Below are 24231 nucleotides of genomic sequence, written 5' to 3'. Positions count from 1 at the left end.
GAGAGACAGTGAGAGTGGGCAGGGGCGGAGAGAGGGAGACACAGAATCTGAAGCAGGCTCCAGGCTCTGAACTGTTGGCACAGAGCCTGACACAGGGCTCGAACCCACAAGCATGAGATCATGACCTGAGCTGCAGTTGGACGCTTAACCAACTGAGCCACCCAGGCGCCACTAAAGATTTTTTCTAAAGTGAGTCTAGGACAGTCTAAGAATGATGAGATCATTATGTAAGTCTGGAGATTATAAGATAACTTGGCAATTTTGAACTCTTACGGTAACCTTTTAGCTTTGTATAGTAAGATTTACTAATGTAATCACCTATAATAGAGGGTGGGCCATTATTGGAATTGACTTTTGCTGCAGGGCTTCTGTCCAGTAGGTTTTTGGATTTTCATCTTCCCTTCTCTTTTCCTAAAACTTATTTGCAAACATAGTTTGTCTTTCCTTATAATATTTATCATTAATTAAGTCTAATTTTATCACCTTTTTTGTTCCCGTGGTGTATTATATTGAGCTGATGAGGAGGGACAGGTATGATGTAGGTGTCATTGCTATTAGTCAGATGCCATTAGTGAATAGGTTATCATTTAGATACAGTTTTCTCAGGTAAGCATTTTGTTTTGATTTTAGGCATTGTGGTGTGACTTCATCATATCACAGGATAAATCTGAGAAGGCCTACAGTAAGTTTCTTTTTGAAATTTCATTTCATCTTACTCTAAATGTTTCTCTGCTTGTTTTTTTTGTTGCGGTTGTTGTTCAAAATATGTAGTCACTAATAATAGTGATTCAACCTATGCATTTTTATATGGTACATTAAAGAATTTGTGCTGTTGGGAATTGGCAGTTTCTGATTGTTGGGATTTTTTGTTTTTAATGAATAAATCTGGTTGTACCCTTTTTTTTCAGGTAGTGATGAAGTAGAAAAATGCATATGTATATTGCAAAGCTCATGTATTAACATGCATAGCATAGAAGGAAAGGATTATATAGCTTCTTTACCTTTCCAGGTAAGTTGAGTGTTTCACTGTTTTTGTATTTTGTTGAGAATATTCTTGAATTAATTGGTTGTAAAAGTATTGCTGTTCTTATATCTTGTAGTAATCAAGAATGTTATTTTTATTAATTTAAAGTAACCAAATTTTAATAGCTTTAATATACTATTTTTCCATCCTTTGCACAAAAAATAAATTATTTAATGAAGTAAATTTAATTATGGGTTTTTTCTCCTGAGAGATTTTTTCAGTTTAAATTTTAAAAAGAAATCATTTTGGAATATTAAAGCACATAAGCAATAGTAGTCTTTTTCCTGTTTCTCATCATCTTTTTCATACCTAGTGCTATTGTTAAAATTTTATCACATTGTCATTTTGGTACTAGTATTAGCCAGTGGCAGGGATTTCTGATTGAGCTCTTGCTTAGATTTGATTTTGTCTTGGACTTAAAAAAAAAAAAAATACATATATGTGTGTGTGTGTGTGTGTGTGTGTGTGTGTGTGTACACACACATATGTATGTACACATATATATGTATACACACATATGTATAGTTAATGATCATGTTTGGAAAAGCTTTTATTAAATTGGAAGAAAATCTAATGCTCTGTAGTTTCTTAAGCACATGTTATGAAGAGTAGTTTCTTTTACTTCTGTTTTTTCCTATCCTTTTACCTAATAGGTTGCAAATGTTTGGCCCACCAAATATGGGTTGTTGTTTGAACGAAGCAGTTCTACACATGAGTTACCTCCAGGTCCACCCAGGTATTCAGCTTACTCAGTTCAGTATATTATTGTTCAGGCTTTTTTGATGTTTTGAGGTAAAATTTTTCACCTAAAAGTTTGGGATGATGATAATTTCCATGAGCTCTATTTCTGACTTGGCACCGAATTATTTCTGCTTCCTCCCATCCACCTCACCTCATAGTAAAATTAAACAACCACATACTATAGATAAAAAGACTCAGTTCTTAGTGCTGTCATTTTTTCATTGTGTTACTTTGGGCAGGTCATTAGAGCTTTCTTAGCTTTAGTTTCCTTACCTGTTATAGAAGTACGATCATTTACTGTTAGGATTTATGCAAAGATTAAATGAGCTAATGTATGTAATCTTGAAATAGGACTTAGTACATATTAGGTGTGCAGTAAATGGTAGGTGCTTATTAGTAGCATCTTTACCTTGTCTCCCTAATAAATTGTGAGCTTACTGAAGGGCATGAGCATACAGTACCTGTCATAGCCTGGTACAAGTAGTGGACACTTGTATGTATGTTTGTATGTATGTATTTTTGAATGTGTATTTTTGAGAGAGATGGACAGACGATCTGAAGTAAGCTCTGTGCTAACAGCTTTAATCCTTACAGCGCAGAGCCTGACATGGGGCTTGAATCCACCAACTGTGAGATGATCATGAACTGAGCGGAAGTTGGATGCTTACCTGACTGAGCCACCCAGGCACCCCCCCCCACCCTTTTTTAAAAGTTTATTGACGGTTTTTAAAAAATTGCTTAAAGATTTTAATCTTGCTGTGTTTAGATAGGAGGTCTGTTTTTTTTTCTCTTCTTAAAAGTCACTCCTTAAAACATTGCCACCTTTTTATTTATTTGAAGTTTTCCTTCCCTTTTTGTTTTGTTTGTACTTCTTTGTAAGTTGGTATAAGACACTAAATTTCTTTCTTAGTTGTCAAAGACACACTGCCACTAAGAGAGGTTAAAAAAAAAAAAAAAGACTGCCTTATGCTTATTCATTACTCTGTTCTGTAATGTGATGACTGCTGTTTGGAGATACTCCCTGGGCTGTACTGATTTCCATGAGAGAGAGAGAGAGAGAGAAAGAGAGAGAGAGAGAGAAAGGGAGGGAGGGAGGGAGTGTGTGTGTGTGTGTGTGTATGCACAGAATTACCATGTGTAAGAGGAGGGATTTCTAGGAATGAAATAGAAGATACTGGGAAAAGTTTAGAGGGTTGCTTTTTGAGGTGACAGGTTTCTAGTTGCTTGTGGAATCTGGAGAAGGTACTTTTTTGCAGGCAAAGTGTAAAATTTGCATACAAATGGAATCATTTTGTGTTGGTGATTGATTTATATCTGTTTATTACTAGAGAACCTTTACCCACTATGTTCAGCATGCTGCATCCACTAGATGAAATAACCCCACTTGTTTGTAAATCTGGAAGTAAGTGTATTTTTATAAGTTCTTTCATATAAGCTTTTTTATTGAGTTTGGGGGATAGGAAATTGAAGGAACTTTATATGAAAATTGGGCTTGTTTTATAGAAATAATATAGTTTAAACATTTTTATTATGAAATTTATACTGAAGCAAGATCTTCTTGAATACCATGTTTTAACAGTTATTCTTTTATTAAAAATAGGACCTGTATGGGGCGCCTGGGTGGCTCAGCTGATTAAGCGTCTGACTTTGGCACAGGTCATGATCTCATGTGTGTGGGTTTGAGCCTCGTGTTGGGCTCTGTGCTGACAGTTCAGAGCCTGGAGCCTGTTTCAGATTCTGTGTCTCCCTTTCTTTCTGACCCTCCCCCATTCGTGCCCTGTCTCTCTCTGTCTCAAAAATAAATAAACGTTAAGAAAAAAAATAGGACCTGTAATCAATCAGGAATATTGATATACTTGCTAACCTACCTGTAGATGGCTCTGGACTCTGTTCCTCAGTAATTAATAAGTAAATAAATAATACTTTGATAAACTTAAGTTTTTTGTTGTTGTTGAGGAAAAAATTGTAGTTTCTTCAGCCTGTATGTACTGTATAATTTTAGTGATTCACTTTCTCTGTGCATAATGAAATAATTTGCTGAGATGCAGAACTTTTAATACTTCTTACAGGTATTTCTAGATCCTTATTTTAATAATTTAAATGTGACCAAATGTGATAAATAATTGTAAATAATGAGGACTTGAAAACTGAAAAAATGTTTATATATGTATATTAAAAAAAAATTTTTTTTAAACGTTTTTCATTTATTTTCGAGAGACAGAGAGACAGAGCACAAGCAGGGGAGGGGCAGAGAGAGAGGAAGGCACAGAATCTGAAGGAGGCTCCAGGCTCTGAGCTGTCAGCACGGAGCCTGACATGGGCCTCGAACTCACGAGCCGTGAGATCATGACCTGAGCTGAAGTCAGTGCTTAATTGACTGAGCCACTGAGGCACCCCAAAATGTTTATATTTTTTGACCAATTTGGGACTTTATCCAAAGCACACAATATGAAATTTCATTGAAGTTTTAATCTTTTGTATCAGGGCTTGGCAGACTACAGCGCATGGGCTAAATCCAGCCAGTAGCTTGTTTTTGTAAGGCTTATGTTTTTAAAGTTTTTATGTTTTTAAAGGGTTGTAGAAGAAAACATGCAGAAATCAGCATGGGTCCACAAAGCCTAAGCTATTTATTCTCTGTTTTTTGGTTTTTTTTTTTTTTAGAGAAAAGCGTGTTAGTAATTCTATATTATATTGGTAACAGTTACAACCTAAATAAATATGTTAGAGTCTGTGACTGAATGGTGTGAAGCCATTATTGATCATATTTTTGAATAATATTTAATGATTTCAGGAATTGCTTACTCATAATGTTAAATAGAATATAAAACTGAATACAGTATGATTCTAATTTTGTAAAAGCATAAAAAGTTGTTACATATATAGGAGAAAACACTAGGAGGAATACTCCCTAATATGTTAATAGTAGATATTTTGAGATGGTGAAATTATGAGTGGTTTTATTCATTTCTTTATGAAATACTTCTTATTTTTATAAAATAATTATTTAAAACTTAAAAAATATTTTAACTGAGGGAATCGTTGAGGAAGCTGGCTAATAAGGTTATAGAAATCAATTCAGGCTACTATAGAAGTAAAAGCTAAACTCACTAGGAAAAACTTATTTTGCATATATACTCTGTGTGTGTGTGTATATATATATATATATATTTTGCATATATACTCAGTAAATAGTAGTGTACTGTTCAACTCTGTTAGAATAGTTATTATAAAGGACAGATTTCATACAGAAGAAGAACAGTAAAGCAGTGAAACTTGGCAGAATATTTGATTGCAATTTTCAAATCAGTCAGCTGTTGAGTAGTCACAGACCTTCTACATGTGGCTGATTTAATGGTGAGTAGGCACAGATTTTCATCATTGGATTGCATGTATGTGGAATTGAAACTGGTAACACTCTTATCTTTAATATATTTTGAGGGAGTTGATACCCAAAGTAAATTTATTAAAAATTCAGGGTGGTTATATAATTGTATATAATTATATACAAAATACATAATTATATGTAATAAATGCATACAAATATATATTATATGTAAAATACATATAATTATAATCACGGGTTTTGTGTCTTAATTGGCTTGGTTTCTCTTTAGGAGTTGCATGAAGTTTCTTCATAAAGAACTGTCTTATGAAATTCATTGGTCATTTCTGTTTTATCTTTAAGGTCTTTTTGGTTCATCAAGAGTGCAATATGTTGTAGATCATGCAATGAAAATTGTTTTTCTCAACACTGACCCTTCCATTATAATGACCTATGACACTGTTCAAAGTTTGCATTCTGTGTGGGCTCTCCGGAGAGTCAAAACAGAGGTAAGGATAGAGGCAAGTCACTTGTTACTATGAAAGGATTTTAACACTGAGAACTTTCACATGTATTTGGAAGAATCATTTGTGAAATGGACTGAGCTTCTTAGGAAAAAAAAATACTGTGTCTTTAATAACTGGCTTCTACCCTGAATTCTCACCAGGAAATAACCCTTTTGATCTAATTATTGCCTTTTTTTTCCCCCCTTCTCATCATTTTGACTTAAGGAAGAGAATGTTGTCTTAAAGTTCTCTGAACAGGGGGGAACCCCACAGAATGTGGCCACTAGTAGCTCCCTCACAGCACACCTCAGAAGCCTCTCCAAAGGAGATTCCCCCGTGGCTTCACCTTTCCAGAATTACTCCTCCATTCACAGTCAGAGTCGCTCGACCTCCTCACCCAGTCTCCACTCTCGTTCACCTTCTATTTCCAACATGGCAGCTCTAAGGTGGGAATTAAGTGTGGAAGTGTGTCCTTGTTTTAAACAAGATATCCCAAGAAAGAGATACTTTCTTCTCAAACTTTCTCTTAATGTTTTGAAGGATTTAAAATTTCTGTTGACAACTCTTGGGGTATTTTTTAGGGAAAATAGCTATTATCCCAGTTATTTTACTTTTGCTAAGACATCTAGGTCTCCTGGCAGTTTTATAAAATAAGTCCTATTTAGAAGCTGCCTATTGTCATCAGATTGGTTGCCTCATTTCTTCCACTGAGTGACAGCAATTTGATGAATATTAGTTGCAAATAAATATATGTATGTATTATTTTGGTCTTAATTTGCATTAGCATTTTTGTTTTTGTTAATATCTATCTGGTAATAGAGGGGCATAGTTTTGTTGGTATGTACATGTCTGAATATATAGGAATGTAGTTTGGACCTTTTTTGAATAATATAAACAGTTCATTTTCTAAGAAAACGAACTCAAGCTTCAGTTTTTAAAAGGATGAATTCTAACAAGAATTTTAAATCTTTAGAATATGTTAATGTGAACCATTTAATTATTCCCTTAAAAAAATGTTTTTCTGACTGGGATTAAGCCATGAATGCACTCGGTACATAGTTTTGGAAAGTATGATTGGAAACCGTGTTCTGTCAGCCTGCCTTATTAACTGTGATGCCCTCTCTCTGTTTATTTTGCAGTCGTGCTCATTCTCCTGCCTTAGGAGTGCACTCTTTTTCAGGGGTGCAGAGGTTCAACCTTTCAAGCCATAATCAGTCTCCAAAGAGACATAGTATTTCTCATTCTCCGAATAGTAATTCTAATGGCTCCTTCCTTGCACCAGAAACAGAGCCAATTGTTCCTGAACTTTGTATTGACCATTTATGGACAGAAACAATTACTAATACAAGGTTTGGAGTATATATTTTTATATCCAAAGAAAAATGTTGATATAAGTCTTAGAAATTACTTGGTATTTTGCCTGAAGTTTCCTTTTAATTTTTAAAAAAAAATTTTTTTTTTAACGTTTATTTATTTTTGAGACAGAGAGAGACAAAGCATGAATGGGGGAGGGTCAGAGAGAGGGAGACACAGAATCCGAAACAGGCTCCAGGCTCTGAGCTGTCAGCACAGAGCCCGACGCGGGGCTCGAACTCACGGACTGCGAGATCATGACCTGAGCCGAAGTCGGCCGCCCAACCGACTGAGCCACCCAGGCGCCCCTCCTTTTAATTTTTTTTTTTTAATTTTTTTTTTTCAACGTTTTATTTTTATTTTTGGGACAGAGAGAGACAGAGCATGAACGGGGGAGGGACAGAGAGAGAGGGAGACACAGAATCGGAAGCAGGCTCCAGGCTCTGAGCCATCAGCCCAGAGCCTGACGCGGGGCTCGAACTCACGGACCGCGAGATCGTGACCTGGCTGAAGTTGGACGCTTGACCGACTGCGCCACCCAGGCGCCCCTCCTTTTAATTTTTTAATATAATCAGTTGTTAATATTTATAAAAATACAGAGATAAATGTTAAGGCTACATCAGTTTCAATAGAGGATATTAGTGATATTAAAGTGTTTATAAAAATATTCTTTTATCATTCCCTATTTCTTCCTTAGTAGTAATAATCTCTCAGATTTGAGGTGTTTGATGTTTTAGAGAGATTAATGATGTTTCTGTAGATTAAGAAACCTGGGATTTTATAGCACTTTTTTTAAAGTTTTCTCTTTATGTTGGTTGAGTGTCAGCTGTTGTTTTTGGGAAACACAACTCAGACCTCTGGGAAACATCATTAATCTCTCTAAAATATCAAACACCTCAAATCTGAGAGATTATTACTACTAAGAAAGAAATAGGAAATGATAAAAGAATATTTTTATAAACACTTTAATATCACTAATATCCTCTATTGAAACTGATGTAGCCTTAACATTTATCTCTGTATTTTTATAAATATTAACAACTGATTATATTAAAAAATTAAAAGGAGGGGCGCCTGGGTGGCTCAGCCGGTTGGGCGACTTTTATGTTTTATGTTCTCTTTAATCATTTATTAATTCAGCCCACTCCAGTGTGTGTGCTACTGGCTGTGGGTTCACAGGCAAATTGGTCACTGTCCCTGTTCAAAAAGAGACAGCTAAAGGATGGTGACACAGAGGCAAGTGCCTACTCTTTGGTAGGGCTTTGGAAAGATGAATAGGTATTTGCCAGGTGGGAAAGGGAAGAAGGGCATATAGGCAGGGGGATCAGAAGTTCAGAAGTATGAGTGTGTGGTATGTGTAAATACTGTCGCTTTGCTTGTGCAGGAAGGAAGGGCAAGTGCTGAGAAAGGGGCGGCTTGAGAGAGAGAGAGAGAGATTTACAGATGGTCTGTTTAATGAGGGCTGTTAAGGAGGTGCTTTATGTGTGGGTCATAAACTCCGGGGAAAGAGCAGAGCAATAAATGTGGAAGGAAGTTGTTGGCTTCTAAGTGATGATTGAGGCAAGGAGGTGGATTGGAAGTTAACGAGTGTGTGGAAGTTGGGTTCCTGGAGGCCTGTGGATGAGCTTGCAGTTGCAGAGGTTCTGGAAGCTGGCATCATGCAGTAATCCTGTGCACATGTGTATAGGCCTCTTCCTAAAGAGAAGGTTTAAATACTCAGTATATGCTCATAAGGGGTCTCAGACTTCCAAATAGTTGATCAGGTGGTATAGAGTCAGAGGGCTAGGGACTGAAATGTTGGAAACTTAAGTTTTTGGAAGTGAAAAGAGAAAAGAGACAAAACTGCTACAGAGAGACAAAGTGGGAGAGCGCAGGTGGGAGAAGCAGCAGAGTTGTCACGGGAAATAAGAAGAGAGAGCCTTTCAGAAAGAAAGCTGCCAGTATTGTCAGGTGCTGGTGACGTGTGGCACTAAGAGATGAGCTCAGAGAGGAGGTACCTGGATGGCAGAGAGTTCACTGGTGACCTTGGCCAGAGCCCTTGGAGAGGGATTGTGGAGTGGAATGCAGTGGAAGAAGTAAATATGGACTGGGGGAGTGAATGTTGACATACAGATTATTTTAAGGATTGCCTTTGGGGATGAGGAAGCAAAAGAGGGAGTGTCAGGGTCAAGGGAGAATTTTGTTGCTGAATTACATTAGAGAAAATTAGTCTTCATGACTAAATATCTCTCTGCATATCCCTAAAATGTAAGGACATCTTACCTAACCACAGTGCCATTTTTATACCCAGCCAATTAACAGTAAGTCCTTTATATGATTTAATATTCAGTCCATCCTCATGTTTCAAGATTTTTATCTTAATATGAAAGAGTAGGCTGTAAGGAATATACCCAAAGTAGGGAAAGCATTAAAAAAATACAGGAGAGAGGAAATGATGAATGGAATGAGGAACCAGAAAGGAGCACAAGTGCAGAGATTAGGCTTTAGGGGGGGTGTTGGGGGGAGGTGGGCGGGTAGAGATGAAAGATGGGGATGGTTATCAGATACATAGGGCAGGAGATTGGGCTCAAGCCTTACAGCCGCATCTTCTCTGTGAAACAGAAGGCAAATGCATTTTCTTAGGGGTTAGGGAATGGGTATAGCTGGAGAAAGGTAAGGCTGTGAATACAATGTTGAAGTAGCTTCTCTGTTTTTGTTTCTTACAAATAAAAATTTCCTACATTTAAAAATCATTGTCTTTACATATCTATTGGCAAATTGAAAATATTGCAGATCCTTATTTTACAGAATTATGGTTTTCTGTACCACTCCAGAAAGAAATCATTGGGAATTAGAGGTATGGTTTTAAAAAGAGGGATGAAGTAGAGCCTAATCTGAGAGGAAGAAAGGATAGATAGGAGAGGTCATGTTATAAGAAGTCTGACCCCTTATACCTTACAAGGGATAGGAATTCAAGTTTGCATTGCTTAGCAGTAGATAACTTTAATAATATGGAATTAAAAAGGTCACTGATAATGATTAAATTTATTATAATTTATTCCCCAAAAAAGCTGTGGAATGAGCTGAAAAGAATCCTAGAGATCATGAAGTTCTAATCTTAGAAGTGTTTTTTGGGTCTTCACTGTAACTGCTTGGCCCAAGTGGTTTTAAGATTTCTTGCAGAATATTTTCATTAATAGTTACCATGGTATATTTTGGAACCAGCGTTGACAGTCACTTTATTACCATATCTGCTACAGAGAGAAAAATTCACAGGCCTCAAAAGTGTTTATTACGTCTGACCTATGTGGGCAGAAGTTCTTGTGCTTTTTAGTGGAGTCCGAGCTCCAGTTACGGTAAGTGCGTAGATTTCCCATTGATTCTGTGTAAGTAAACTTAGGGCTGCTTTTTCTTCTTTTCTTTTTTTTGACTTAAGTAGCTTTACTGAAATATTTTACATACCAAAAGAATTAACATGTTTTAAGTGTACACTTCAGTGATTTTTAGTAAACATACAGGGCTAACGTAGCCATCACTGTAATCCAGTTTTATAACATTTCTGTCCCCTTAAAAATATCCCTTGTGTTTGATTTGCAGTCTGCTCACTCCCAACCTCAAATAACCACTTTATAGGCTTTCTGTCTAGTAGATCTGCCTTTTCTGGAGATTTTATAGAATCATACAAAATGTATTTTTTTTGTGGCTGACTTCTTTCACTTAGCATAATGATTTTTAGGATCTACCATGTTGTAACATGTATGAGTTCTTTATTCCTCTTGCTGTGTAGTAGTCCTTTGTGTAGATACACCACATTATGTTTATCCATTCATTGGTTGATGGACATTTGGTTTGTTTCCACTTTTTGACCATTGTGAATTATGCCCTGATGAACATTGGAGCAGAAATCTTTGTGTGGACATCTACGATTTCTTTTTTCTTGAAAAAGGAGTGAAATTGTTGGGTTGAATAGTAAATTCATGTTAACTTTTTAAGATACCGCCAAACTGCTTTCCAAATAGGCTGTGCCCTTTTGTATTCCCACCGGCAATCTATGAGAGTCCCAGTCTCTTTATTGTGGACAACATCAGATATTGTCAGTCTCTTTGTAGCCATTCTAGTGGGTGTGAGTGTTTTTAATTTGTATTTCCCTAATGACTTATGATGTTGAGCATCTTCTCATGTGCTTATTAGCCATTCATTTATCTTCTTAGGTAAAATGTGTATTCAGATCTTTTGTCCACTTATTTACCTTTTTATTTTGAAATAATTATAAAACATAGGCAGTTGTAAAATAGTAGGGGGGGTCCTGCATACCCTGCACTCTATTCGCCAAAGGTAACCTCTTCTATAACTATAGTACAATATCAAAACAAGGAAATTGACGTTAGTACAATCTGCAGACCTTATTGTAAACCTTGTCAGTTTTACATGTACTCATTTGTGTGTGTTTGTATGATTCCATGAAGTTTTCCCACATGTTGGTTTGTGCAAACACCATAGTGAGAATACAGAGCTTTTTTATTACTTCAAAGATGTCCCTCATGCTGCTCTTTTATAGTCCCATACAGCATACCCACCCACCCCCGTCCCTGACCCCTGGTGACCACTAATCTGTTCTCCGCCTCTATAATTTTGTCATTTGAAAATGTTACATAAATGGAATCATACAATATGTAACCATTAGAAATTGGCTTTTTCCAGTCATTAGAATACCTTTGAGCTTGGTACAGCTTGTTGCACATATCAGTAGTTTGTTTCTCTTTTTATTTTAATATTTAGCTGTGTAAAGTTTCAAGAGAGTAATGATAAAACTCAGCTCATCTTTGGCTCCATCACCAACATACACGCGAAGGATGCAGCTCCAGTGGAGGTAAATGCAGGCACATTTCTTGAGAAGTTGAAAATCTTTATGTTTTATAGTTGCCCAGATTGGAAAATAAAATTTTTGTCTTTTTTTTTTTTTTTTTTGCAGAAGATAGATACCATGCTGGTCCTTGAAGGCAGCGGAAACCTGGTGCTGTACACAGGAGTGGTTCGGGTAAGTAATATAGCATTTCATCCTTTTGTACAACAACCTCCTTGATTATTATTTTTTAATGTTCATTTGTTTAATATTTAATATGAGTTACCCCCTAGCTGTAGGATTTGGCAGAAGATTTTTCTAAGAGTTGAAAACATGGTCTCCAGTTTAGGTTGGTTCCAGTTTGGAGGCCTAGGACTCACTGCCATTAGATGGATTGGTGCTATGAACCTGGCACAGATGGGGAACCTTTAATGAGTATGGATGGATTATTAAAAAAAAAAGTTAACCTGAAGTTTTATAAAGGATGTAGTTCTGAGGGGCGCCTGGGTAGCTCATTCGGTTAAGCGTCCGACTTCAGCTCAGGTCATGATCTTGTAGTCAGTGAGTTCGAGCCCCTCATCGGCCCCTGTGCTGACAGCTCGGAGCCTGGAGCCTGCTTCGGATTCTATGTTTCCCTCTCTCTCTGCCCATCCCCTGCTCATGCTCTGTCTCTCTCACTCTCAAAAATGAATAAATGTTATAAGAGACTCTTAAAAACTGAGAACAAACTAAGGGTTGATGGGGGGTGGGAGGGAGGGGAGGGTGGGTGATGGGTATTGAGGAGGGCACCTTTTGGGATGAGCACTGGGTGTTGTATGGAAACCAATCTGACAATAAATTTCATATATTGAAAGAAAAAAAATGAATAAATGTTAAAAAAAAAAAAGAATGTAGTTTTGAAACTGATGTATGGGTAGCTTTGTTAAGTCTCAAAGTTTTTGTAAAGTTTCATTAAATGTATAATATGTTGGCCATGTATATATTTTTTAACAGTTGTGACATTTACATACAGGATAATATAAATTTCACAAATTTAAATTATGAAATTTAAATACGTGTATATAATTTGAAGAATAATGAAGTGACCCTTCATGTAACCACTACCGGGTTAAGAACTAGAATGGTGCCAGTATCTTTATAGTCTGCAGGGTGTTCCCTGCCTCCCAGGCTTTTGTAATAAATCAGTTCCTTATTTTTATTACTAGCTTTTTTGCAATTATCTACATGCCACTAAGGAGTAAGTTGTTTAGTTTTCCTTAAATTGGAATTAAAAAAATTTTTTTTTTCAATGTTTTTATTTTTATTTTTGGGACAGAGAGAGACAGAGCATGAACGGGGGAGGGGCAGAGAGAGAGGGAGACACAGAATCGGAAGCAGGCTCCAGGCTCTGAGCCATCAGCCTAGAGCCTGACGCGGGGCTCGAACTCACGGACCGCGAGATCGTGACCTGGCTGAAGTCGGACGCTTAACCGACTGCGCCACCCAGGCGCCCCAAATTGGAATTTTTATATAAAGGAAATCATACCATATATGACTTCATTCTTTTGTTCAACATTATTATAATTTTTAGGTTTATCTATGTCAATGTGTAGCTGTTTACTCATTCACTGTTACATAGTAGTCCTTTGGTTTTACCAAAACTTTTACCATTTTACCGGCACTAGTATTTGTGTTACTTTGGTTGTTTCCTCTAATACTTTAAAAAAATTCTTACACACATCTCTTAACCTTCTGAGTCTATGCGTATTCATCTTGGCCATGTGGTGCCAAATTGTCATCTGAGGTTTAAGTTGTACCAGTTGTACTGGTCTATAACGTCTCCCTTTACTCCTTCCCTCCAGTGGTGTGTGAGCGTTCTGAACGCTGCTTTACATTCTTGTGAATCCGTAGTTCTGTTTGTATTTTTTCTTCTTCTTTTTTTAAATTTGTCTCCAAATTTGTGCCTTGTTACAGCTGGTTAGAATGGAAGTCTAGGTACCCTTCTTGGCCATTGCTGACAGGGATGAGAGGTGGGGCACAGTTTTTCCCATGGTGTTTGTCTGGAGTAGGTTGGTTATTGTCTAAAAGTTTTCGATCTTGTTAGGCTACTTCTTTCCTGATTCTTGGGCCAGGGAGAGCAGTATTTCTGGGGCCTGTATTTTTTTCTTTTGTCAGTTGTCTTAATGAGATTGTGGTTAGCACCAACTTCTGTGCTACCCAGAGGACAGCCTGAGAACTGAATAGTGTTACAGATCAGTGTTTAGTTCTCACATCTTTTACGGTGTCATTCTTGGTCAGTTTCACACATGGCTCACTCAGAGGCCTGCACAGGATTTCATACACATATTTAAGAAATCCTTTTCTCTGATTCTTTCCTTTCCATTTTTCCTCTCACTTCCTAGTTGGGACAGAGAGGAGTTACTGCCGTGTTATTGCAGGGTGGGGATGGAACATAGTGCCTCACCCACAATTTCTGTGGACGATGGAAGGGGAGAGGTATGCTGCCTTATTATTGTAGAATAAGGATGAAAGCCAGTGCTCCTCCCCCTTCATAGCTTTTGCACACCTTGGGGAGGTGCAGACGGGCTGCCTCTTGGCAGTGAAAGCAGCACTCTGTCCACAGTCTCTGCCCCTACAGTTCCTGATGAGGAGGGGAGGAGATACCACCTAGTTATGCAGGCAGCCATGCAAGATAGGCTTGGCTCACTGTCCCTATGCTGGGGGAGGGACGCCACCTGCAGAGGGAACAGTAGAACTCTGCTCTTAGTCTCCAGACCACAGCTGCTGATAAGGAGGAGCCTGAGGGCAATGGTTTTTTTTCCTAGTGTTTTCCTGGAGTGGGGCAGGCATGGTGAAGATGTTTCTGTCTTGCTTGGTCACTGTTCTTGACACTTTGTTTAAAAAGAGCAAGGTTTACCTGGGGCCTCTTGGTTTGCACCTGTGGCCATTTCTGGGTTGCAGGCCCCTTGAGAGCTTAAGACCTGCTTATGGAAAGAGTGAAAGAAACAAAAATGCCTAGGGAATCATCCTAGGTTTTTCCTGTTTCTTTGGCTCCTAGCCAATGTATTCCATTGTGTTAACAGTTTTGTGCAGATTCTGTTGTAACTAGTGGGAGGAATAGCATGGAATGTGCTTACTCCGTATTTTCATTAACGTGAGGTCTCATAACATTTTAAAAGTTTTCTTAAAAATGTTTATTTATTTTAAGAGAGAGATGGTGTGAGCAGGGGAGGGGCAGAGAGGGAGAGAGAGTGAGAATCCCAAGCAGGCTCTGCACTGTCAGCTTGGAGCCCAAAGTGGGGCTCAAACCCACAAACCGCGAGATCATGACCTGAGCCAAAATCAAGAGCTGTAGGCTCAACCGAATGAGCTACCCAGGCGTGCCCCCCGCCCCCCGACCCCATAGCTTTTTAAAAACTTTATATATACTGGTTCTCACTCTCATTTTGGTTTTTAATCCTGAAGATTTTGCTTGGGTGATGTTTATAATTTTATTAGCTTTTGAGTAGTATATTGACATATATGGATATTGTTAGAATTTCACTTAAATTCTGAATATTTCCTTTGAGTCTTGTTGGGAATTTTCAGCCTGTGTGGATGTGAATTTCTGTTGTGTTTTTCCTGAGAACCCCATGGATAGCTAAGATAAAGTTTTTTGAAGAAGAAATATTTGAGAGTTTATGAAGGAAGGCACATTATGAGCTCGAGAGCACAGTTTGGATTATGTTAGATTTAATTTCTGGAGCAACACTCAGCCCACTTTTTTAGCCCCTTGAAAGTAATTGATGTCCATTCTCTGCCTGGAGATTTAGTTAGCAAGATTACTGCTTACAGTCTCTGAAAGCTTCTGTCCCTGCTGTCTCTACCACCAATATGGTAGGAAAATGCATAGTATATGGAATTTTGTACAACGTTGTGACTATATTAGCATTCACCTTCCTTCCTGCCAGAAGGAAGTCATCAGTAATGAAGACAAGGAATCAGACCAAGAGAAATGATACCAAGATATTTGTAGTTGGATGGTGGAATCTAATACATTACTAAAATTTTAATTCTTTTTGTTTTTTAGTCATGTTTGGCGTGTAAAATTTGGTATGTCAAAAGAAATATATGCTTGTGTGCCATAACACTTTATTTAAGGGTATGATACCTTAAAGCCAGTATTTTTGTCCACATCTTTTCATTGCTTACAGGTGGGAAAGGTTTTCATTCCGGGGCTGCCAGCTCCTTCCCTGACAATGTCTAACACAATGCCTCGGCCCAGCACTCCACTTGACAGTGTCAGTACTCCTAAGCCTCTCAGTAAACTACTTGGATCCTTGGATGAGGTAAGTAACGAACTAGGTATCGTCAAAAATTAATAGTGTTTTATTTTATTTTATTATTTTTAATTTATTTTTAACGTTTTTATTAATTTTCAAGAGACAGGGAGTGAGCGGGGGAGGAGCAGAGAGAGAGAGGGAGACACAGTCCGAAGCAGGCTCCAGGCTCTGAGCTGTCAGCACGGATCAAACTCACGAATCACCAGATCATGAATGGAGCTGATGTCAGATGTTTAACTGACTGAGCTGTCGAGGCGCCCCCCCCAAATTAATAGTGTTTTAAGGAAGTTTGGTCAGGGGCGCCTGGGTGGCTCAGTTAAGTGTCCGACTTTGGCTCGGGTCATGATCTCACAGTCTGTGAGTTTGAGCCCTGTGTCGGGCTTTGTACTGACAGCTCAGAGCCTGGAGCCTGCTTTAGATTTTATGTCTCCTCCTGTCTCTGCCCCTCCCCCACTCATGCTCTGTCTCACTGTCTCTCAAAACTAAATAAATGTTTGTTTTTTTTTTGGTTTTTAATTCATAAACTTTATTTTTTTTAAATTTTTTTTATTATATGAAATTTATTGTCAAATTAGTTTCCATACAACACCCAGTGCTCATCCCAAAAGATGCCCTCTTCAGTGCCCATCACCTACCCTCCCCTCCCTCCCACCCCCCATCAACCCTCAGTTTGTTCTCAGTTTTTAAGAGTCTCTTATGCTTTGGCTCTCTCCCACTCTAACCTCTTTTTTTTTCCCTTCCCCTCCCCCATGGGTTTCTGTTAAGTTTCTCAGGATCCACATAAGAGTGAAACTATATGGTATCTGTCTTTCTCTGTATGGCTTATTTCACTTAGCATAACACTCTCCAGTTCCATCCATGTTGCTACAAAGGGCCATATTTCATTCTTTCTCATTGCCACGTAGTATCCCATTGTGTATGTAAACCATAATTTTTCTTTATCCATTCATCAGGTAGTAGACATTTAGGCTCTTTCCATCATTTGGCTATTGTTGAAAGTGCTGCTATAAACATTGGGGTACAAGTGCCCCTATGCATCAGTACTCCTGTATCCCTTGGGTAAATTCCTAGCAGTGCTACTGCTGGGTTATAGGATAGGTCTATTTACTAAATAAATGTTTAAAGAAAATAAAGAAGTTTGGTCAAAAATATTAGTTCTTCCCATGGTTTTTTTCTGTTTTAAAAATGACAGAATTGGAAGTTTAGCTAATACTTGTAGAATATATATGTTTTCAAACACAGATGGTTCAATACACATATTGACCTCCTTTGTGATGTGGAAGGTACTACAGAGATGAAAATAATACATTCTTTTTCATCTAGGAACCTCATAAATTGATTTGGGTGGAACAGACGTACTGTCTGCATGAGAAATGATAATTTAAGGTAGAGTATTGAGACTTACAAATGAGGAAGAGAGAGTAGCACAGCAGGTTTGCCGATAGGGAGTTATATCCTGATGGGTTGATGTGGCAGAACCAGAGGCTTCTATCTGAGAGGGGTGTCTGACTTGGTTTGGACCTTGAGGATAAGTAGGATATCTGTAGATGGAAAGGGTATTTGGGGTAAAGAGGAATCATATAGGCATGGGTGTGGAGGCAGGTAAGTGCTGAACATTTTTTATGCATATTCATACTTCTTTTTTTTTTCATATTCATATTTCTATCTAGTAGCATGCAAGACTCAAGTCTGTGGAATGAATGAATGCTTATAAAAGTACAAGTAGCCTGGGTGGGTCAGTCGGTTAAGCATCTGACTCTTGATTTTGTGAGTTTGAGCGCCGCATTGGGCTCTGTGTTGTCGGTGCAGAGCTTGCTTTGGCTCCCTTGTCTCCCTCTGTCTCTGGGGGCCCCCCCCCCCCTCCCTCACTCTCCCTCTCTCAAAAATAGTTTATTTTATTATTATTATTTTTTTAATGTTTATTTTTGAGAGAGAGAGAGAAGAGCCGAAGTGTAGGCTCTGTGCTGACAGCAGATAGCCTGATGTGGGGCTCGAACCCATGAATTGTGAGATCATGACCTTAGCTGAAGTCAGACACTTAACCGACTGAGCCACCCAGGCACCCCATAAACAGTTCATTTATAAAACAAAAACAAAAAAACAAAAACATGCAAGTAGCCTGTTGGGTGGGGTAGGGTAGGGAGTGGGTAATAATAACTTGTTTTTGAGTCTATGTGCTAGGCACTGTTCTAAGTGTTTTTTATGTATAAACTCATTTAATCCCTCAGAATGGGTTTGTTGGGAAGATACTGGTCCCCATTTTACAAATGGGTACATAGAGGGATAAGAAGGTTACATGTCCAAACTCATATAGCTAGTAAATGTTAGAGCTTGATTTATACTCTTACTAACAGGCTCTTAAAGGCAGAGAGGATGAAAAGGTTTTTATTCTGAATGCTGTCACCAGAAGATTTTTTGAGGTTTTGAGGATGGAATTATAAATGTTAGGATCTGTGTTTAATTTAATTTAGTTAATTAATTCATTGGATGTTTGTTTATTTTTGAGAGAGGGTGTGCGCAAGAGAGTTCCAGGGGGACAGAGGATCCAAAGCGGGCTCTGTGCTGACTGCAGAGTGCCAGTGTGGGACTCGAACTCACAAACCGTGAGATCATGACCTGTGCTGAAGTTGGACTCTTAACCGACTGAGTCACCCAGGCACCCCAGGATCTGTGTTTTAGATGTTTGTCTTTGAACTGAAGATAGACCGGTGAAATTCTGAGTGTTTTCTGTGTTCATTCAGGAGGTGGGAAGAGGGTTGGAGTTATGGCAGCATATTGGAAAGGAGGAGAGTGACATAAGAGAGCTGGAGAAGTGGAAATGGCAGAGTCTGTCAGAGATTGCTTTTGTGCTGTGCTGGGGAGACGTGCTGGGGAACAAGGGTCAGAGTTCTCTGAGCAAGCTAGGTGGATACCCATGCTTACCTAGAAGCCTGGAGAAAGGAGGTCTGTATTTGAGAGACATTTGGGTGCAGATGTGTAGGGGAAGTTCAAAATGAAGTGTGGTACCAGCAGTTAATTGTGTCAGTTAATGTTTAGGTCCTGGTTTTATTTTCTAAATATGTGTAGTGTGGAGCTTTTTCCCTTTAAGCCAGGACATTTGTGGAACATTCAAAAGGGAGCAGGAGAAGTGTCAGAGTTTTGTGTGATTTGGAAGAATTTTTGTCTTTTATAATGTAAAATTGTTCCCAATTTTCTTAGAATTCCATTAAGCTGTGATGGTTAGTGTCTTTGTGGTAGCCATGAGGTGACAAGATCACAGTATTACACATTGGCCAATGGCTTTCCACATCTCTGGTTGACTGTGCACCAGACTTAGATTCAGGACCAGCGGAACTCAGTTTTTGTGGCAGCTGTGGGAGTAGAAGCTTGTATTTTAAATATACTTGATTGGCTGTCAGTGTTGACAAGATATTCACTTAGAGATATCCTGTAATTTGAATTATAGGGACATAGAAAGGGTCAGTAGTTAGGACTGCATGTAATGAGTAACTAAGATCAATTAAGTTTTTTGTTTGAATATCTACAATCGAGCAAGTAAATGTTCTCATATTTTCAGAACAAATATTTGTCTGTAGAGGAAATAACACTTTGTACCTGTCTTGTTTCTTTGCTTTCTCATTGTTCTCCTTTCTCTCTGGGGTCTTAGATCCTCAAGTCCTCTCTGTCTTGGCTTCCCAAGTTACAGTCTACGTGTCTAGCCCTGTAAGATTGCCACAAGTGCTGCTGCCTTCTCTTCCTCTTAGCGGTGCCCTTCAGTGCACACTCAACATATCCATACTCCCTACCAAATCCTCGCTAGATACTGCAAATGCCAAGACCGGGAAGAGCAGTGTATATATAAGAGCAGTGTAAGAATTTCGGGCTACCTCCCTGTGACTCGTTTCTTTCTCTCCTACATCTTGGCCCCTCAGGTCTGGGTTGTCTCCATAGCTCTCCAGTCCTGTTGATCAGATGTTTTGCTATTTTACTGACTTTTTCTAGTTGCTTTGGGTGAGGATCTTTGCCAGCTGAGAGGCACTTCATCGTATCTAGAGCAGAATGATTTTAAATCATGACGTAAAATTGTTGGGTAGACCATGTGTGAAAAAAGGTTTCTTTATCCTTAATTCCTACAAAAATACTTCATATGTGTTGTATTTATGACTTTTTACAGGTTGTTCTATTCTCCCCAGTTGCAGAACTGAGGGATTCTTCCAAACTTCATGACTCTCTCTATAATGAGGATTGTACTTTCCAGCAGCTTGGAACTTACATTCATTCTATAAGAGACCCTGTCCGTAACAGAGTAACTCTGGTAAGTATATTTGTATTAAAAAGATTAGGTAGCTCTTTAAGAAATATGACTATCCCTTGTGGAGAAAAGGGAACCCTCTTGCACTTTTGGTGGGAATGCAAACTGGTGCATCCGCTCTGGAAAACAGTGTGGAGGTTCCTCAAAAAATTAAAAATAGAACTACCCTACGACCCAGCAGTTGCAGTACTAGATATTTATCCAAGGGATACAGGTATGCTGTTTCGAAGGGGCATACGTACCCAATGTTTATAGCAGTGCTTTCAACAATAGCCAAATCATGGAAAGAGCCTAAATGTCCATCAACTGAGGAATGGATAAAGAAGATGTGGTTTATATATACAATGGAATACTACTTGACAATGAGAAAGAATGAAATCCTGCCATTTGCAACAGCGTGGATCAAACTGGAGAGTATTATGCTAAGTGAAATAAGTCTGTCAAAGAAAGACAGATATCATATGTTTTCACTCATATGTGGATCTTGAGAAACTTAACAGTCCATGGGGGAAGGGAAGGGGAAAAAAATAGTTACAAACGGAGCGAGGCAAACCACAAGAGACTCTTAAAGAGGGTGGATGGGGCGTGGGGGAGAGGGGAAAATGGGTGATGGGCATTGAAGAGGGCACTTGTTGGGATGAGGACTGGGTGTTGTATGTCAGCCAATTTGACAATAAATTATATTTAAAAATTAAAAAGAAATACGACTTTCCTTTCAAATTTGTCAGAATGCAGAATTTTATCTGAAAAATGAAAGCATTTTTTATGATTTTTAAAATCTCTTGCAGTGTGTTATTTTTTGTACCTTTTTACTTTAAATTCTCAGTTTTTCTAAAGTTTCATTATTAAAAAATTATTGAAAATGGATCTTGTTCAAACAGTTGAATTTTCTATTGACTTTTGTCTTTTCATTAAAAATTAATTTGCAGTGATAGTGACTCTTAGCGTATAAAAATTAGACATCTCATTAAAACAAAAACTTTTGGAAATGTTTTTTAAGTTTTTTTTTTTTTGTTTTTTTTTTTTTTTTTTGCGAGCGCGGTGGGGGGAGGGAGAGAGAGGGGGACAGAGGATCTGAAGCGGGTTCTGCGCTGACAGCAGCGAGCCCTATGTAATAGGGCTCAAACTCATGAACTGAGAGATTGTGACCTGAGCTGAAGTCAGAAGCTCAACCAACTGAGCCACCCAGGCGCCCTGGAAATATTTTTTTAAATAAAAATTTTTTTTTTTTCCAACATTTATTTATTTTTGGGACAGAGAGAGACAGAGCATGAACGGGGGAGGGGCAGAGAGAGAGGGAGACACAGAATCGGAAACAGGCTCCAGGCTCTGAGCCATCAGCCCAGAGCCCGACACGGGGCTCAAACTCATGGAGCGCGAGATCGTGACCTGGCTGAAGTCGGACGCTTAACCGACTGCGCCACCCAGGCGCCCCTGGAAATATTTTTTAAATAAGCACATTTATAGTTTCTGAAATTTGGAAGTATTCAGTTCTGTTTGAAAAATATTTGTTTTTCTTTTTTTTTTCTTTTTTTTCGAAAAATATTTGTTTTTCATTTATTCTTTGAATTTTGTTTTGATAGGCAAACAGTCTTACAAAGCATAGCATTTTTAAGACATTCAAAGACTTAGAATGCACAAATTCTATTTACTTGCTCCTGTTTATTTCCATTTTTCCCCTTAGGAATTGAGTAACGGCTCCATGGTTAGGATTACTATTCCTGAAATTGCCACCTCTGAATTAGGTATGTTTGAGGTCAGACCTCACTTCCATGTATTCTCAGTTTGGTGAGATTTGTAGTATTTGCTGATTTATAATAGTAATTGGGATTTAAAAAATTTTGCTGTTTTTGAAATTATGGGATTGAATTTTTCACTTTGCAGAGAAGCTGTGAAGAGCTGGGGAGCATTTTTCAGTGTCCACTCTGTGTGGGGTACACTGGTTCTTTTTCTCTTGAGATTTTTAGGTGGAAGAATGCCATGCGGTGAGATTATAATATATGGACGTGCCTCTTGCAAGAAAATCTGAGAAACAGGGAAACCTAAACAACTAAAATAGTTTTTGTCCTATGTGATGGCTTTTAATCATAAAATAAATCTCTCAGTTGTTACATATATTGAGAAATTAACGTAATTGCCTTAATTGAATAAGACTTAATATTGTCAAAATACAGTCAGACATATTTTAATAAAATTGGAGTCTGCTTAAATTATTACTGAAATACAATCTGGAAAATACTAGGTGGAGAATATTTCTGAAGATAGAATAGTAAAGAAAACCTCAGGATTGAAAGGATTTGTCAATAATTGTAAGTTAAGAAAAGAATGTATAAGAAAATTCACAACATCTATTGGTTTCAAAACCTAAGTGCCAAAGCAAAGCATTAGCAGATTGTGTGTGATTTCTGGAATTTGGTAAGTAGGTTAGAATGACTTTTTCATTTTAGGAAATATCTGTCATTGGTGTGGTAAAATGATACTACGAATAGGTGTAGAGATACCTTGCTTTTCTAACAGGTATTTAGCCAGTAATTTCAAGGTTATGTGCCTTGGAAGTATAAGCCTAAACAAAGTATATAAAAACAAATAACAGATTAAATAAAATAAATGAAAACAGAGTAAAATCTTACTCTTACAGCCAAGCAGAAGTCAATAAGTTTCTATACTTTTAAGTGTCCTCAGCTCCTCAGGCAGTGTCTGGTTTACACTTACTTTGGATTCAACCATGACAAACGTGGTTATTTGGTTTTCTAACATTTATTCTATTTGACTCTAATTTTTGCTGTATGTATACACACATAGTAAATTGATGAGGAAAAGGATATGCTGTTGAGGATGGGCCTGGTGACAATGGGAAAGGAAGAAAACGGTCCTCTTTTGATGTGAGAATGCAAAAACATTGTAGTTTGGGGGCACTTGGTACGAAGAGCAGACCCAGGTCTCTTCACAGCAGTAGTAGGACGGCAGAGCACTGTAACTGATATTTATCCAATGGTGTGGAGTCCGTAAGAAAGGTAGAAATTATGTAGTATTAACTGATCTATTTAAGACAAAAACATGTAGAATGTTTATAAATTGAATGGTGTCAGAAATAATTAAAAGTTACAAAGTTTTGGTTAACAGGAATGTTAACTCATGCAGAACACTTTAACGGTAGGTAAGCATTGCTATTTGAGGTGGCATATATTGAATATTACATATTTATTGAAGTATTTAAGCAGTATTTTATATGAACTTATTCATGTAGAAATTGTGTTTTTGATAGAATGATCTTTATTGTCCAAACTAGAATATATTTTTAGAAAAATTTATGTATTATTTTTGAGAGAGAGAGAGACAGCACGAGTGAGCATGAGTGGGGGAGGGGCAGAGAGGGGGAGATTGAGGATCCAAAGATAGCACTGTGCTGACAGCCAAGAGCTTGATGCAGGGCTCGAACTCATGAACCCTAAGATCATGACCTGGGCAAAATTTGGGACGCTTAACTGATTGACCCACCAAGGTGCCCCAAACTGGAATCTTTTGAGATCAAAATGGGGAGCTATTAATAATTGCCCGGGCAGTGAATATAAATCAGTTTGTCTCAGGTAAGCTGGACTGTTGGTTTTCTATTTCTGGTCCACAATTAGCAAGCGGAAAGGTGCCCTGAGACCTCTTGGAAGTCCTGTTGAATTTAGTAGTTGTTTTAAATTTCAGGGGGCGCCTGGGTGGCTCAGTCGGTTAAGCGTCCGACTTCAGCCAGGTCACGATCTCGCGGTCCGTGAGTTCGAGCCCTGCGTCGGGCTCTGTGCTGACAGCTCGGAGCCTGGAGCCCGTTTCAGATTCTGGGTCTCCTTCTCTCTCTGCCCCTCCCCTGTTCATGCTCTGTCTC

At 38.2% G+C, this 24231-nt stretch overlaps 1 protein-coding gene across 5 annotated transcripts in view; it reads left to right on the top strand.

Moving 5' to 3' along the window:
* Positions 1-24231, top strand: part of ANAPC1 (anaphase promoting complex subunit 1) — a 97698-nt gene that overhangs the window by 8957 nt on the left and 64510 nt on the right. For all 5 annotated transcript variants that reach the window (XM_040496728.1, XM_040496725.1, XM_040496727.1 and 2 more), the window contains exons 4-16: positions 631-682; positions 909-1009; positions 1678-1760; positions 3094-3167; positions 5451-5596; positions 5819-6039; positions 6733-6942; positions 10186-10281; positions 11705-11795; positions 11898-11963; positions 15941-16075; positions 20223-20363; positions 22045-22105. In XM_040496728.1, the coding sequence (XP_040352662.1) occupies positions 631-682; positions 909-1009; positions 1678-1760; positions 3094-3167; positions 5451-5596; positions 5819-6039; positions 6733-6942; positions 10186-10281; positions 11705-11795; positions 11898-11963; positions 15941-16075; positions 20223-20363; positions 22045-22105 (1477 nt within the window). The remainder of the gene's footprint in view (positions 1-630; positions 683-908; positions 1010-1677; positions 1761-3093; positions 3168-5450; positions 5597-5818; positions 6040-6732; positions 6943-10185; positions 10282-11704; positions 11796-11897; positions 11964-15940; positions 16076-20222; positions 20364-22044; positions 22106-24231) is intronic.

The sequence above is a fragment of the Herpailurus yagouaroundi genome, unplaced genomic scaffold (assembly GCF_014898765.1).
Source record: "Herpailurus yagouaroundi ecotype Mexico unplaced genomic scaffold, PumYag 188, whole genome shotgun sequence".
NCBI lineage: Eukaryota > Metazoa > Chordata > Mammalia > Carnivora > Felidae > Herpailurus > Herpailurus yagouaroundi.
Note: the sequence above shows the minus strand (reverse complement) of the source record. Positions and strands in the feature narration are given on the sequence as shown.